We start from the raw sequence: 15,347 nt of genomic DNA, 5'->3' as shown, positions 1-15,347 counted from the left end.
CTGACTAGGTTACTTTTAAACATATAACACTGTCAAAAGTGTTAATTCAACACTCAACAGTGTTGTGTGGACCCATATAGACACTCTCTAGTGTTAATTTAACACTGGAGATTTTGCTGTGTAGCCTCTTTAGTTAGATTCATTTTAAATTTTGTCCCTCGAAGATAAATGGGCCCTAGTGACAGTTCGTTGCTGCTACAGGTGATTGTTTTACTCCTTTAGCAATGGCTTAAAAAATAAAGAAATCACACTGACTATTTGTCTCTTAATCATAGGGCCTTAAATTCTCTATACATGACAGTGAATATTTTAAAGACAATAGCTTGAAACTTATCTTTCTCATACAGTTTATTTAATGTTTCAAAATCCTCTTCAAAAATGCACTGTATATTCATTTTCTATCTGTTACACACGAAGACGGAGACCAGCCAGATTCAGAAGACTGTGAGCTGCCTAAAGCCGCAACCAAACAGCTTTCCAAACAATGATCTGGACCTGAAACATCCAGAGCCTGAAAGGGTAAATATAATCCAGTGTACCACTTAATGAACTAATAATTTAATCTATCATCATTCTTTATGGATGCTGTGTGTGTGTGTGTTTGGCAGTCACCTGGGTGTGATGTGATTTACATGGACCGTGGCTTGTAGGTCCTTTTCATTGTTTCAAAGTGCAAGTCTGGATAACATCTGAGTGTGTGTGTGTGTGTGTGTGTTAACCACCCAAATGTGACTTAGGAGGACCACACTGTTATTGGGGGACTCCGTCAAAGTTTGCTTCATGGTGACATCACTCTGGTTTTAGGAGGGGTCTTCTCGTATGTCTTGACAGTTTGACCTACAGCATGCAGAGCTGACTGCATGTGCTTTGTTTCTATGTTGAAATTTTTTGAAACTCAGGCTTGAACATTAAGATAGATAGTACTATACAACTTCTTAACTTGTTTTAGGCACTTTTTACTGCTGTAATGCATGGGCTCTCTCTGGCTGTGTACTCTGGCTTCTTCCCACAGTCCAAAGATGTAGCTTATGGGGTTAGGTTAACTGGTGATTCAAAACTGCCCTTTGGTGTGAATGCAAATGCTTGTCCTTCCATGTTAGACTGGTGATCTGTCCAGGTTGTACTGCCCTATGGTAGCTGGTATAGGCCCCAAAACTGCTACCCCACAATCCTGATAAGGATAAGTGGAAGAGGATGGATGATTGCAAAGGAATCAGTTGTTAACTATTGTAGCCAGTATTTTTTTCAGAAGAAAACATTTCTTGAGTGGAAAGGCCCCCCCCCCACACACACACATGCAAATTAAAAACAGAAGCACAGGCCTGCCCAGTACAGTTGCAAGAAGAGCACTTGGTCTAATCTTTGTGCCATCTTTTCTTTGTTGCAGGATCTTGATGAAGAAATGCCTCAGCAAGGCTCAGAAGCCATGCATTCTTCTTCAGTGCAAGATTTTGAAGAGGTAACATTGACCTAGGACAGATTTTAATGAATGTTTCTCATGCACGATGTGTACCTTACGCTATTTGCCGATAGTGAAATGGTCTATTCATCCTCTTGAGTGATGCATTTTTAGTAACTGTCAGATTACTGTTCTTTTGTCTTCATTCTCTATCTGTTACACACGAAGACTGAGACCAGCCAGATTCAGAAGACTGTGAGCTGCCTAAAGCCGCAACCAAACAGCTTTCCAAACAATGATCTGGACCTGAAACATCCAGAGCCTGAAAGGGTAAATATAATCCAGTGTACCACTTAATGAACTAATAATTTAATCTATCATCATTCTTTATGGATGCTGTGTGTGTGTGTGTTTGGCAGTCACCTGGGTGTGATGTGATTTACATGGACGAAGTTTATTAGTTGATATCTGCAACTGAATTGAAAACACCTCACCTTTCCAACTGTCCAAAACAAATAAATGTTGCAATATTTTGCTAACAGTGTCACAATCATCGTCTGGTGTGCACAACAATATCATCTTTGGACAAGTGCATTCAGTGTGTGGGACTGGTTTCCTCCCTCAAGTGGCTTGGCTATAAGTGCAAAGGTGAGACATTTAGTGAATAGGTACATTATATAGTAAAAAGCATTAATGGAGTTCAACAAGTTAAGACTAGCTGAAATGAACACTGCTCCCTTTTTAATTAATGGGTGGTCACGTCTAATTAAAGAAATGTAGTATTACCTCATTGGTGCAGGACCTTGTAAAAATGGTATACTTGGGATTGTCCTCAATTCCCCATTCCATAACATAAACTGCTCAAAATAATAAAGGGAACACTTAAACAATGCGATGTTACTCCAAGTCAGTCACACTTCTGTTATATCAAACTGTTCACTTAGGAAGTAACACTGACAACCAGTTTCACATGCTGTTTTGCAAATAGAGTAGACAACAAGTAGAAATTATAGTCAATTCACCATAATAAAGGACTGGTTCTGCAGGTGGTGACCACAGACCACTTCTCAGCACTTATTCTTTCTGGCTGATGTTATGGTCACTTTTGAATGCTGGCGGTGATTTCATTTTAGTGGTAGCATGAGACAGTCTACAACCCACACAAGTGGCTCAGGTAGTGCAGCTCATCTAGCGTAGCACATCAATGTGAGCTGTGGCAAGAAGGTTTGCTGTGTCTGTTAGTGTAGTGTCCAGAGCATGGAGGTGCTACCTGGATGTGGAGTAGGCCATAGGAGGGCAACAACCCAGCAGCAGGCCTTAAATAGTAAAACTATGTACTATAATTTCCAGTATTTGCTCTGTTTTTTGTCATATCTCGTTGTTAATGTGAGGTTTTTGGGGGGGTTGTATGTGTTTGGTTTTTTTGGTTTTTTTCCCCCACAATTTCTCAGATGAAATTGCATTAAGTGATGCTGAAACAAAGGACAGTGAGAGTGAATCAGATGATGATGACACATCACTCACAATGTCGGCGTGTGGCACCAGTGAGCCTGTACATGCAGTAGCTGATTCCACAAACACAGCGCAGCCCCAAGACACTGTAGATTGTGGTAAGTTACCACTAGCTTGGTTTCTGTGGATAAAATGTTTGTTACAAATATTAAAACTTAATCAAATTGTGTAATCAGCAGATGAAGGACTACTCACAATGCCTGCAGCAAGTGAGACTGCTGCTCCCTCTGAAGGTAAGGGGTGCAGTTGGTTCTCGAAGCTTATTATTGTTTCATCACTTTGCAACATATGGCAAACTGCAGAGTGGTGGCAAAAAGTCACTTGGATGAGTGACAAAATGTTTCTCCCACTGAAAACGCTACGTCCAGATTAACAGAATCAACGTTTTGGGATTTACTTACCTGGATGATTGAGCATGCATCAAGAGACTTTTATTCAACTTTTTATTCAGTCTTTTATTCACAGCGGAACACTAAATGTTGTCTCATTTTAGAAATTTGATAAATTTTCAAACAGAATTTTAGCTCGTTTTGATATTGATGGTAGCAACACATTTCAGAAGTTAGTACAGGGTAGCATCCATTCTTTTAACAAGCAAATGTTTTTTGTTTTTTTTGTTTGGTTTTTTGTTTGTTTTAACTACTACTACTTTATATATCTTCCAGAGAAAAATGCTGCTCAATCCCACAATTCCCGAAGAGCTCCCAAAAACATGTGGTCCAAGGCTGAGGTTGCTGCAGTGATGAGGCATTTGAAAGACCACATAAACGAAGGGAAACTAGCCACCAAAAATGAATGCAGTCATTGCAAATTGGTAGAAGATCCGGTGTTGGCAGGAAGAACAGTTCAAAACATAAGAGATTTTGTAAGAAACAGAGGATTAACTGCAAAAAGGCAGAAAAAAATGAACTAAAATAACTGTTTAGAGAGCTGTGGTTTTACATCTTGGTCAGATTGCCAATTGTTGTTAACACTGATGTTCTGTTTAAAGAAAAAAAAGTTCTTGTTAAATACAGAAGTAGTTTGTATTTCATAATTTTTACATTTAATTTATTTAGGGTTTTTTTTGACGGGTTATATTTAAAATAAAAAATTATAAATGCATATTTTCTCCCCTTAATATTTACCTTTAAACTATTAAAATTCATTTTAAATGTTTTTAATTTTTCTGTTTTCTATATTTTTATATTTCTGTGGGAAGCGTGGGCATTTTTGTCCATAGATTTCTTTTTTTATTTATGGTTAAAATTAATGTTCAGATCCAAGAACACTAATAAAATGATGTTCCAGTAATCCTGTGTCCTGTCAGATGTGTATTCATGGTAATGATGAGCTATTTAAATATTACATCACTGTCCCTTTAAAGACCCAATATTGCTTTTTTTGGACCTCATAAAACACATTGTTGTCAAGTGGACAATGTCTCCAGAAAACACAATAGAGTCTGGTTGGTGTGTATCAGTGTATCTAGACTTCTATAGGGAGTGTATGAGGTCTGAAGTGACCCAAATTTTTTTCAGATTTTTTCGAACACTTTAACCTCGCTCCCTTGGCTCTAAGTCCTTTCAAAAGGGTAGTCCACTTAAACCACCACCGGGCGGATTGACGTAGTATAGTCCCGCCATACCACATAGACCCGTATGTGTGTGTGTGTGTGTGTGTGTGTGTGTGTGTGTGTGTGTGTGTGTGTGTGTGTGTGTGTGTGTGTGAGAGAGAGAGAGAGATGGAGAGAGAGAGAGAAACTGTATAACGCTGGCAGAGGGGAAAAAGTGAAGATAGACAAAACAGTTATTGCTACCGATATTGCTCTCAGGAGCGAAGGGATCCGGGGAAAATTACAAGAAAGATGGACTGAAACGAATAAAAATCACAACAGGGGGAAACCATAAAGAGAGATAAATAAAGAATGAGAGAGGAATGCAATCATACCTTTCTGCAAACTCCATAAAGTCAATAAAATAACTTATAAATAAAAGTGGAGACCGTCTCAGTGCTTACAAACAGCACACAAAGTGTTCTGCTGTAGCCTGACCGGGAAAATCAGGTGATAGCTACCTGTAGGCAGGGCTTTGTCCTCTGTCCATACAACAGAAGGACATGTTGTCTTTAATCTTCTCATAAAATGAAATGTTGTGCTTTTGGAAATGTCTTTGTACTTCAAGGCTTCTGTTTAGGTAGATAGTAACTGTGGTGTTATACAGTAGAGAACAAGTCGAACTTACGTTCGATGTATAACCTATATGAGAGAGATAGCCTTTATTTGTCAGTTGCAGGTCTTTTGCCCACAACCGAGATGACAGACCTTGCCGACCGTACATAAAATACAAAAATCATCACATTGGGGAGACAGGTCAGGCTAGGTAGCGAGGAAAAAAAACATCGAAATGTGTAACACAGAAGAATAATACAGGAATGCACAGGTATCAACACACCATAACACAATAAACACAGCATGGGATAGTGTTCCAGTGTGTACATCTGATCTGGGACCGCTGCAATCTTCGACTGCGCCTCCAGCTGACCCGATGTCCACATCATGGGGGAGGTAAGCGTTTGAGGTGGCGTTGGATAGGGAGGGTGATGCGTCAGTGAGTGCTTATCAGTATCAGTATATATATGTGTGTGCGTGTCCATAGTTCAGCTGAGACAGTGTCCTTCGCCCCGCCAGGCTAAGTGAACAGTCTTCCAGCCAACCCAGGTGGCCTTGCATGGAATGGGAAGGAACAGACTCAACACAGTCGTTATCAGGGAGTTTTTGTTCGGCTCCAGCCTTGAGCCCACAGCTGGCGCCGAAGGGGTAGCCGCATTATGATGGTGATTTTTCTTTTGCAAACAACTCGTGAGAATTTCAAGCTGTTTTTAACACTCCGACACTGGTCTGTCAATCTCCCGTTAATAGCTGCGAGTTTCTCCGTGATGTTATTAGCCGTCGATTCTGTGGTCTTGTCACTCTTTTGCTCACAGAGCAGATTCTGAGACCTCGCGACCGCAGCCAACTGATCCGAGATGTAATCCAGCTTCCGCCCAGAGATGTTGTTCTGAGTTGATTCTTTCCTGATGTAATCCAACATACATACGCTCAGAGGTCTTATTCTGAGCATTCACTGCAGTCGTAAGCGCCTCCAAGCTCTTAACCATGCTGCCTTCAGTGAGCCCTTTCTGAGAAGTCGCACCTGTCGTTCCAATCCCAGCGGGCAGCCTTGTGGGGGTTTGAACAGGTTTCCGCTCTCTTAATTCTCCGATAAGCCAGGGCCAAGCCAGCTCCGATCAGCAAGAACCCTGTTATCATGGTTCCGAATAGGTAGATATCTTCAGCGTCCTCGATCGACAGTCCCGCCAGGCACACGATCCTCTGCCACCCGTCCATCGTGTATCCGGCAGGGAAAGTCCCTCCAGGGCACTCGGGTTCTCCCGAGCCCAGACTTCTCGTTAAAGGGTGTCAATAGCATTCAGAGACCAGTTGATCAAATCCATAATTCTCTTTTAGGTTTTAGACACAGACTGTGAGAGGGTGTTCCAGGGAAAGTAATACAAAAAAACCACGAGACTAGACAAGGACATAAGAACTAGCAGGGAAGATAAGGGAGAGGAGAAAAAGTCCATCCGCCTCCTCCGAGAGCCAAAGAAAAAAAAAATATGTATATGCACTGTGTTGGGTCATTGTGAAGACGTTGTTTTCACTACATTTAGCACTGATTTGCCCTCATTTCAACTATCTCTGTGCAACCCAAACAGAGAGAGCTTCATTAGCGTTAGTATACCTTTCTAATCAGGAAGACATCAGGGCTTTTTATCTGTCTGCACACTCTGACTAGGGAGGGATTACGTAGCACGAACATCGTTTTCCTGCGGAAAAGATCTAGCATTGATGTAGTTACCACTAATATAACACCTACTATAAATACTTAATTCAGTGTTTAGGCTGCTGCAAACATCTGTTTGGTATTGAAAAATGATTTATCCATACACAGGGACAATAACTACATTTAATCTAAGAAAACTCAATTCTGTTTTTTTAGGACAGTAAAAAAAACCAGAACATTTCCCATCAATGAACAGAAACTTTCTGTTTTATAATTATAGCACATTCAGGGAAATGAACTACCAGAACTTTCTGTAGTTTTACATTTTTATTTCTTGGTGTTCAAGCTAAAAGAGCTGTGTTGACAGACTTCTTTCATTTATCTTTTTTCCATTCTCATATTTTGACGTCTCAGGGCTCAGATGCTTCAGTGCTGCATGTAAGATGAGTTTGACATCTCTGCACTGAATGCTCCGCTATGTTCACCAACTTGTGGTGAGTAGACCGCAACAGCTGCTTATCTTTACTTAAACCCACTAATCAGGTTGTTAAAGCAATGAAAGTAATCCATAGAAAAGCTAAAAACCTACTTTTCTGTTAGCAGGTATGCTAGTTTGTTAGCATGCTACCTAGCTAGCTAAAAGGAGATTTTCATCACACTCTTCAGTTTTTTCTTTGTTTGTTTGTTTGTTTTTGGCGCGGCTGGCATCAAATATGGACCCACCTTTGAATTACAAAAGCTAGAGTGGCAGCTTTTTAAAGATGGAAGAAAACGGAGGCAGAGAACATGTGCGTGTGTCGGTGTGTGAATGTGAAAGGGTGATGCGGTCGGACAGGCTGTTGTCACAGTGAGCAGCTGGAGGTTAGGACCCCACTGTGCCACACCAAGGCTATCTGACACACGCACGCATACACATAACCACGCACCTGTCGGTCCAAATTACTGTTAACATGGGTGACTTGAGAGCCACACTGGGGCGTCAGATGAAAATAGCTCACTCTTCTTATTCATAGAATGAACAGCTTTGACGCTGAGTGAAAAGGGCAGTGCGGGTGCGTGTGGTGAACCAAAGCTGCATGTCAGTGGACATAAACGTGTCACTTGGACTCTTTGTTGTGGCTTAAACGAGCTCTGAAGATCCTGTCAGTGATGCTGCGGTAAGAAATTATTACTTTAGCAATAATTCAAATGAAGATATGAAAACGCTTCACCATCCATTCATTATCCACTTTACTGTTTATCCATCCATTCGCTTCCGCGTATCCTTTTCAGGGTCGCGGGGGGCGCTGGAGCCTTTCCCAGCTGTCATAGGGCGAGAGGCGGAGTACACCCTGGACAGGTCACCAGTCTGTCGCAGGGCTAACATACAGGGACAGACAACCATTCGCGCTCACATTCACTCGCACATTCACACCTAATGGCAATTTGGCTTTTCCAATTAACCTATCCCCACAAGCTGCATGTCTTTGGACGGTGGGAGGAAGCCGGAGTACCCGGAGGGAACCCACACAAACACGGGGAGAACATGCAAACTCCACACAGAAAGACCCCGGCCTGATGTTGGAATTGAACTCAGGACCTTCTTGCTGTGCGGCAACAGTGCTAACCACCGTGCCACCGTGCTGCCTAAACTAAACTTTACTGTTTAGTTTATCTTAAAGTCAGATTACTGGTTTAACCACTACACACTATCAAAATAGATAATTAAAGCAGTTAATTTCCTCAGCATTTGTTTGTATTATTAGCAGCTCTGCACACATTGATGTGAAAAGGAACATTTTTCGCGTCAGTGTGTGCAGAAACATGCACGTAGAACATGTAGAATCACCTTTAGCAGCAACAGTATGAAGTAATCGTTTTTTGTATGACTTTATCAGTCTCTCACATCGTTGTGGAGGAATTTTGGAACACTCTTCTTTACAGCACTGCTTCAGTTCATAGAGGTTTGCAAGCATTTGTTTATGCACTGCTCTCTTAACGTCTTCTCACTGGTTCTTTCTTTCTTTAGCAGAGAGATGAAGCTTTCTCATGGTAACCTTTCCAAACAACTCTTTTTTTTAAGTCTTTTTCTAATTGCACTGTCATGAACATTTAACCTTTAACATGCTAACTGAGGCCTTTAGAGTGTGAGATGTAGTTCTTGGGTTTTTTGCAGTTTCTCTTACCATTCCACGGTCCAACCTTGGAAAGGAAAGGAAAAATTCCCATTTGACAGGAAGAAAACTCCCTCAAATCCAGGCTCAGGGAGGGACAACCAAGTGCTGTGATTGGTTGGGGTGAGGGGAAGAAGTCAGGACAAAAGACACACTGAGAAAGAGAGCCAGAGATTAATGATGACCCCACCCTGCCTGCAGTCTCTTCTTCTCTCTCTTTTTCACTCTCCGTTGCTTTGGATGGCCAAGTATTTAAACTCATCCACCTTCACTCCACTACAATCGTTCACACAATCATATGAAGACTTTTTGAAGCTCAGTATCCTACAGACATGCTGTGTTCTCATATACACAACAAATTGGATGAGTTTGTTGGGACATTCACTCCTGGGAAGATTGTGGCATTATGTTAAAACACATCTGAATCCTCCAGATGTGCAAACTGCCAAAACTTCTGCTTTTATAGAGGTGATGATCAGTTAATGATGATGACTTAATCAAGTGTATTTGATTGTCAGCACCTGGCTGCTTCCTGTGGAAACAGTAAGGGACTGCAGAGTCTTGTGAAACTTTATTTTACACATAATTGTAACTCTTCATCTTTGGCCTGCATCCGGTGATCACCAAAGCTATAATTTCTTAAGATACAATCTTTCTCTTGTCTTGTTATTAATCATTTTGCTTGCATAATAAGACTAAGTAGCTTCTATGCATAAAGACATGGATTTCCAAAGCTCACATACTTGCTGTTATGCTTCATGAGTCATTTCAGCAGAGTAAAAAAAGCAAATTTAAGAAAGAAATGTAAAGAAAAAAAGTCCTCACAAAGTATCAACAGAGAAAAGCTAAATTCTATTATTAGGTCATAGCAAATAAGCAGAGTCATCACCCTTCTGTTGTTCTGGGGTGACAGTGGTATTAGTAAGTTCAACAAATGCCCAAAACAGTATGTTTTACATTTACCAGGAGCTAAAAGGATTATTTTTGCCTGTAGTACAAAGTCAGGTAGGAAATGTAATAAATTGAGGAGGTCGGGGTGGATGGATGGTCAACACACAGTCTTCTTTTGGCTTCTTTGCCCCGTCTAACCCTATCCCTCCTCTGTCACACCAACCCTCTGCATTCACTACATCCATGACTCTTCTCTGAGGTCTTCCTCTGTTCCTCCTGCCCGGTGGCTCCATATTCAACATCCTTTCTCCAATACATCCACTATTCCCCCTCTGTACATGTCCAAATCATCTCAGTTTTGTCTCTCTTAGTCTGTCTAAAAGTGTTCAACCTAAGTTATCCCTCTGATGTACTCATTTCTAGTCCTGTCCATCCTGGTTACCCTCAATGAAAGTCTTAACATCTTCAACTCTGATCCATAGATCATACCATCATGTAAACCTTCCCTTTCACTCTTGCTGCTGTCATTAATCACCCTTGACACTCATCTCTGTTCAGTTCAGTTTTATCACAACAACAGTTGCCTCAACACACTTTATACTGTAAGGTATAAAACCCCAACAGTCAAAAGACCCCTTATCATCAAGCACTTGGCGACAGTGGAAAGGAAAAATTCCCATTTGACAGGAAGAAAACTCCCTCAAAACCAGGCTCAGGGAGGGACAACCATGTGCTGTGATTGGTTGGGGTGAGGGGAAGAAGTCAGGACAAAAGGCACACTGTGAAAGAGAGCCAGAGATTAATGATAACCCCACCCTGCCTGCAGTCTCTTCTTCTCTCTCTTCTTCTCTCTCTTTTTCACTCAGACAACCACAGCATACACGGTGCTGTGCAGAAAGTCTTGGGCCACCCATCATTTCTTTACCCAAATGGAAAATAGGAGGGATTTATTGAAATGTGCAAATATAAATGTAAATGCAGTATATAAAGCAAACACAGAGGTCCTGTGTCAGGTCTTTGCTTCATTTTTTCTTAAGGACCTGGCTTTAAATTGGTTCTCTGAAGTTGTTTGTTATGCCTAGACTCAAAGGAGTTGGGAGCCATTTTTATGCTTGAATGATTCATGGGCTAATGTTCAGTAGCTGAACAAACAAAAAAGCATACCAATGAAAATGGTCAGGTACAAGAACTGGACTGATATTGAATGAAAAACCAGCCCATATCCAAACAAAGACTTTGAGAGACCTTCAAAACACCTAGAGAACTATTGCTCAAGACCAGTTTGATAAAGTATAACTACACTACAACATCTGCTGTAATTGTGTGGTACAGCAACTGCTTTGAGGTCGAAAACATGTGGTAACATTTGCCCAACAGATCATTTACAGCAGCTTCTCATCATTAGAGGACATTTATATTAACAGATGCAGAAATCAATCTATCTATCTATCTATCTATCTATCTATCTATCTATCTATCTATCTATCTATCTATCTATCTATCCATCCATCCATCCATCCATCCATCCATCCATCCATCCATCCATCCATCCATCCATCCATCCATCCATCCATTTTCATCCGCTTTGTCCGGGGCCAGGTCGCGGGGGCAGCAGCCTAAGCAAAGAGGCCCAGACCTCCCTCTCCCCAGCCACCTCCTCCAGCTTATCCGGGGGAATACCAAGGCGTTCCCAGGCCAGCCGAGAGATATAATCTCTCCAGCGTGTCCTGGGTCTGCCCCGGGGCCTCCTCCCGGTGGGACATGCCTGGAACACCTCACCCAGGAGGCGCCCAGGGGGCATCCTTGTCAGATGCCCGAACCACCTCAGCTGGCTCCTTTTGATGTGGAGCAGCAGCTGCTCTACTCTGAGCCCCTCCCGGATGGCCGAACTTCTCACCCTATCTCTAAGGGAGAGGCCAGCCACCCTTCGGAGGAAGCTCATTTCTGCCGCTTGTATCCGCGATCTCGTTCTTTCGGTCACTACCCACAGCTCGTGGCCATAGGTGAGGGTAGGGACGTAGATCGACCGGTAAATTGAGAGCTTCGCTTTTACACTCAGCTCCCTCTTCACTATGACGGACCGGTGCAGCGTCCGCATTACTGCAGCTGCAGCCCCAATCCGTCTGTCGATCTCCGGCTCCCTTCTCCCATCACTCGCGAACAAGACCCCGAGATACTTGAACTCTTCCACTTGGGGCAGGAACTCATCCCCGACCCGGAGTGGGCACTCCACCCTTTTCCGGCTGAGAACCATGGCCTCAGATTTGGAGATGCTGATCCTCATTCCCGCTGCTTCACACTCGGCTGCGAACCGCTCCAGTGCGAGCTGGAGGCCCTCACCCGATGAAGCCAACAGAACCACATCATCTGCAAAAATCAGAGATGAGATTCTGAGGCCACCAAAGCGAAAGCCCTCCGCCACTTGGCTGCGCCTAGAAATCCTGTCCATAAAAATTATGAACAGAACCGGAGACAAAGGGCAGCCCTGGCGGAGCCCATCACCCACCGGGAACAAGTCCGACTTATTGCCGGCAATGCGAACCAAGCTCTTGCAACGGTTGTATAGGGATTGAATGGCCCGTAGCAATGGGCCAGACACCCCATATTCCCGCAACACCTCCCACAGGACACCCCGAGGGACATGGTCGAATGCCTTCTCCAAGTCCACAAAACACATGTAGACTGGTTGGGCAAACTCCCATGCACCCTCAAGTATCCTGGAGAGGATAAAGAGCTGGTCCAGTGTTCCGCGACCAGGACGAAAACCGCATTGTTCCTCCTGTATCCGAGGTTCGACTAACGGACGAACTCTCCTTTCCAGCACCCTGGCATAGACTTTCCCAGGGAGGCTGAGGAGTGTGATCCCCCTGTAGTTGGAACACACCCTCCGGTCCCCTTTCTTGAAGATGGGGACCACCACCCCGGTCTGCCAGTCCACAGGTACTGCCCCTGATCTCCACGCAACATTGCAGAGGCGTGTCAACCAGGACAGCCCTACAACGTCCAGAGCCTTCAGGAACTCGGGGCGGACCTCATCAACACCAGGGGCTCTGCCACCAAGGAGTTGTTTAACTGCCTCAGTGACCTCGCCCCCGGAAATTGGCGGGTCATTCCCCTCATCCCCAGACTCTGCTTCCTCCTCGGAAGACGTGTCAGTGGGATTAAGGAGGTCCTCAAAGTATTCCTTCCACCGCCTGACAATTTTCTCGGTCGACGTCAGCAGCGCTCTGCCAGCACTATACACAGTGCAGGTAGAGCACCGCTTTCCCCTCCTGAGACGTCTGACGGTTTGCCAGAATCTCTTCGAGGCAGCCCGAAAGTCTTTTTCCATGGCCTCTCCGAACTCCTCCCACACCCGAGTTTTTGCTTCAGCCACTGCCCGAGCCGCATTCCGCTTGGCCTGTTGATACCTGTCGGCTGCCTCCGGAGTCCCACAGGCTAACCAAGCTAGCTAGCTATCTATCTATCTATCTATCTATCTATCTATCTATCTATCTATCTATCTATCTATCTATCTATCTATCTATCTATCTATCTATCTATCTATCTATCTATCTATCTATCTATCTGCTAGCAAAATATAAAGAAATGAAGGGTGGCTCGAGACTTTAAGACTTTTGCACAGTACTATATTATGTGGTATAAAAAGATTTAAGAGACACTTGCATGTGGTGTAGTGTCTGATACCTCCTCTGCTGTCTTCCTGCAGCTGATGACTTCACTTCATTACTTCAGTTAGCATTTTCAACAGGCATGCTGCCGGGTTTATAAACTCTTGGTTATGTTTTATTTTGTGTTTGTGTAACGTAGCTTTTAGTGCCACTCTCAAAAATTAATCAGCATTACATTTGTGAAGGGGTGCTTAATGACCAAATAGTTAAAGTGGTTAACTACGATGTCAAGTGTATACAGTCAGCTGTCAAATAAAGGCAAATATGGTGTGTTTTAATTTGTAATAGCAGTTGCAGAAAATTATTTGGAATGTTAAGCATCACTTTAAATTTGTTTCACTGTGCTAGCATGTGTGTAGGAAGGTGTGATCTCACACAGCGTTGATGGTCTGTGTCAGTCATGCACACGCACATACAGTAAGAAGGCAGTTATTTCATGTGTAATGGGCCAGCTGTTCCAGCTGTGATGCAGTAGACGGGTACCTTTTCCCCCAAATTTAATTACGAAATTTCTCTCTGCCTTGATTCATGTGTGACATGTGGGCTCACATACTTACATGCACATGCAATCTCCCCGCTGTTAAGGTTACATAACGCAGATGCATCAGCCATACCTACTGCTGCGTCGCTCACTTTGAAGAGCCTCATTCTTCTTGCAGCACGCAGCTTTTTAAATGCCGACGACTTTAATAATATTACATTTTGAAATTTTGTTCGGTTGATTTTATTTTTTTATTGATGAATGTATGAGTGTGGTTCATATTTTTAAATGCAACAATCATCTCGGTTGTTTGTGTTTTATAAGAGATGCTTCTTTTTCTATTTGTCTGATTTCTTTTGTCTGACTCACTATCTTAATTGACTGAGTACAAATATTGTTTCACCATTAACATCGCTAACGTCATGAGAAAAGGCTTGGCATGCTGTTATTCAACTAAGGTCCTTTGTGCACAGACTGAAATAAAACAGATAATTCCCCATTTTGTTCCCTAAAAACTATAGAAAGACTCCAAAAATCTCTTTGCTGTTTCAGAAACTTCACAGAAAAGTTTAAATCAAATATTCCCAACACATGCACATGTACAAAATGCATATGAAATACTTTCATTGCTCTTAATTTGAACTGTCAGTACTATTTTCTTTCTCTTGTGTCAAAAATGGTCCAGTTCTAGTCGGACACCCTGGTAAATAAAATGGTTCAGTTTAAACATGCTGAAAGTATGAACGTGGGAATCACAAGATTCCTTTCTATACTTTAAATAATTTCAGCTTTGAACCATTTACAGTATAGCCATTTGACAGGCTGGGGAAGCCTAAGATAAGGTGGAGATGCACAGAGACCCACTTAACACTAGGAAGGCCCAGAGCCCAGCCATTTGGCTTTTCTACCTTTAAAACCCGGAGAGCAGCCAAATGGCTGGTAGGCTTTTAGCTAAGCTTTAGCTTCAGGCAAGTGGAAGCTAAATTGGCTAGTCATTCATATGTAAATTGGGTTGTTACCTGGGAATTCTGGAGGGAGGGGAGTGGGGGTGTGTGGATGAGGGGGTGGGGGAGCTGCTAAAAGCGGTGAGCTTCCTTTTGTTTCATCTTGATGCATTCTCAATCATCCAGGGAAACAAATCTCCAAAAGTCACCAACTTGGAGTGTTTCAGTTTGCCATCTTAGGGAGAAATCAACACACATGGGTGTATGTCCTTTGTTGCTGAGATTTATTGATAAAAACAGTACAAAAAATCAACCATTTGTACACATTTTTACAAATAATTATAAAAAGTGAGTGAGTACATTTCAACATTTTCAGCAATCACTCACAATCCTGGCACTGCCATGGTATCTGTAGTCTGCATTTACCACATGTGTATCTGTTGCAGTGAACACATCGCACAGTGGCATGATTGTTCTTGCAATTGTGTTTGAC

The 15,347-nt window shown here is 42.7% G+C and overlaps 1 protein-coding gene across 2 annotated transcripts; it reads left to right on the top strand.

Moving 5' to 3' along the window:
* The first annotated feature begins 363 nt into the window (after positions 1-363).
* Positions 364-4,204, top strand: LOC145421488 (uncharacterized). Of its 2 annotated transcripts, none has more exons than XM_080291884.1 (7): positions 364-519; positions 1,388-1,459; positions 1,628-1,729; positions 1,942-2,047; positions 2,851-3,009; positions 3,091-3,144; positions 3,577-4,204. In XM_080291884.1, the coding sequence occupies exons 1-7, from the start codon at positions 379-381 to the stop codon at positions 3,822-3,824; spliced, it is 882 nt and encodes a 293-aa protein (XP_080148010.1). In that variant the 5' UTR covers positions 364-378; the 3' UTR covers positions 3,825-4,204. The 2 variants fall into 2 exon arrangements, with proteins under 2 accessions (XP_080148010.1, XP_080148006.1); XM_080291880.1 differs by having other exon boundaries at positions 3,088-3,144.
* Positions 4,205-15,347: the final 11,143 nt, after the last annotated feature.

This window comes from Astatotilapia calliptera, chromosome 3, assembly GCF_964374335.1.
Source record: "Astatotilapia calliptera chromosome 3, fAstCal68.1, whole genome shotgun sequence".
NCBI lineage: Eukaryota > Metazoa > Chordata > Actinopteri > Cichliformes > Cichlidae > Astatotilapia > Astatotilapia calliptera.
This window is presented reverse-complemented; position numbering and strand designations above follow the sequence as displayed.

Coding starts and splice junctions, on each gene's coding strand:
- LOC145421488 (XM_080291880.1), top strand. CDS start 379: ATGCACTGTATATTCATTTTCTATCTGTTACACACGAAGACGGAGACC. Junction 3,010..3,087: donor CCAAGACACTGTAGATTGTG/GTAAGTTACCAC, acceptor TTGTGTAATCAG/CAGATGAAGGACTACTCACA. Junction 3,145..3,576: donor GACTGCTGCTCCCTCTGAAG/GTAAGGGGTGCA, acceptor TATATCTTCCAG/AGAAAAATGCTGCTCAATCC.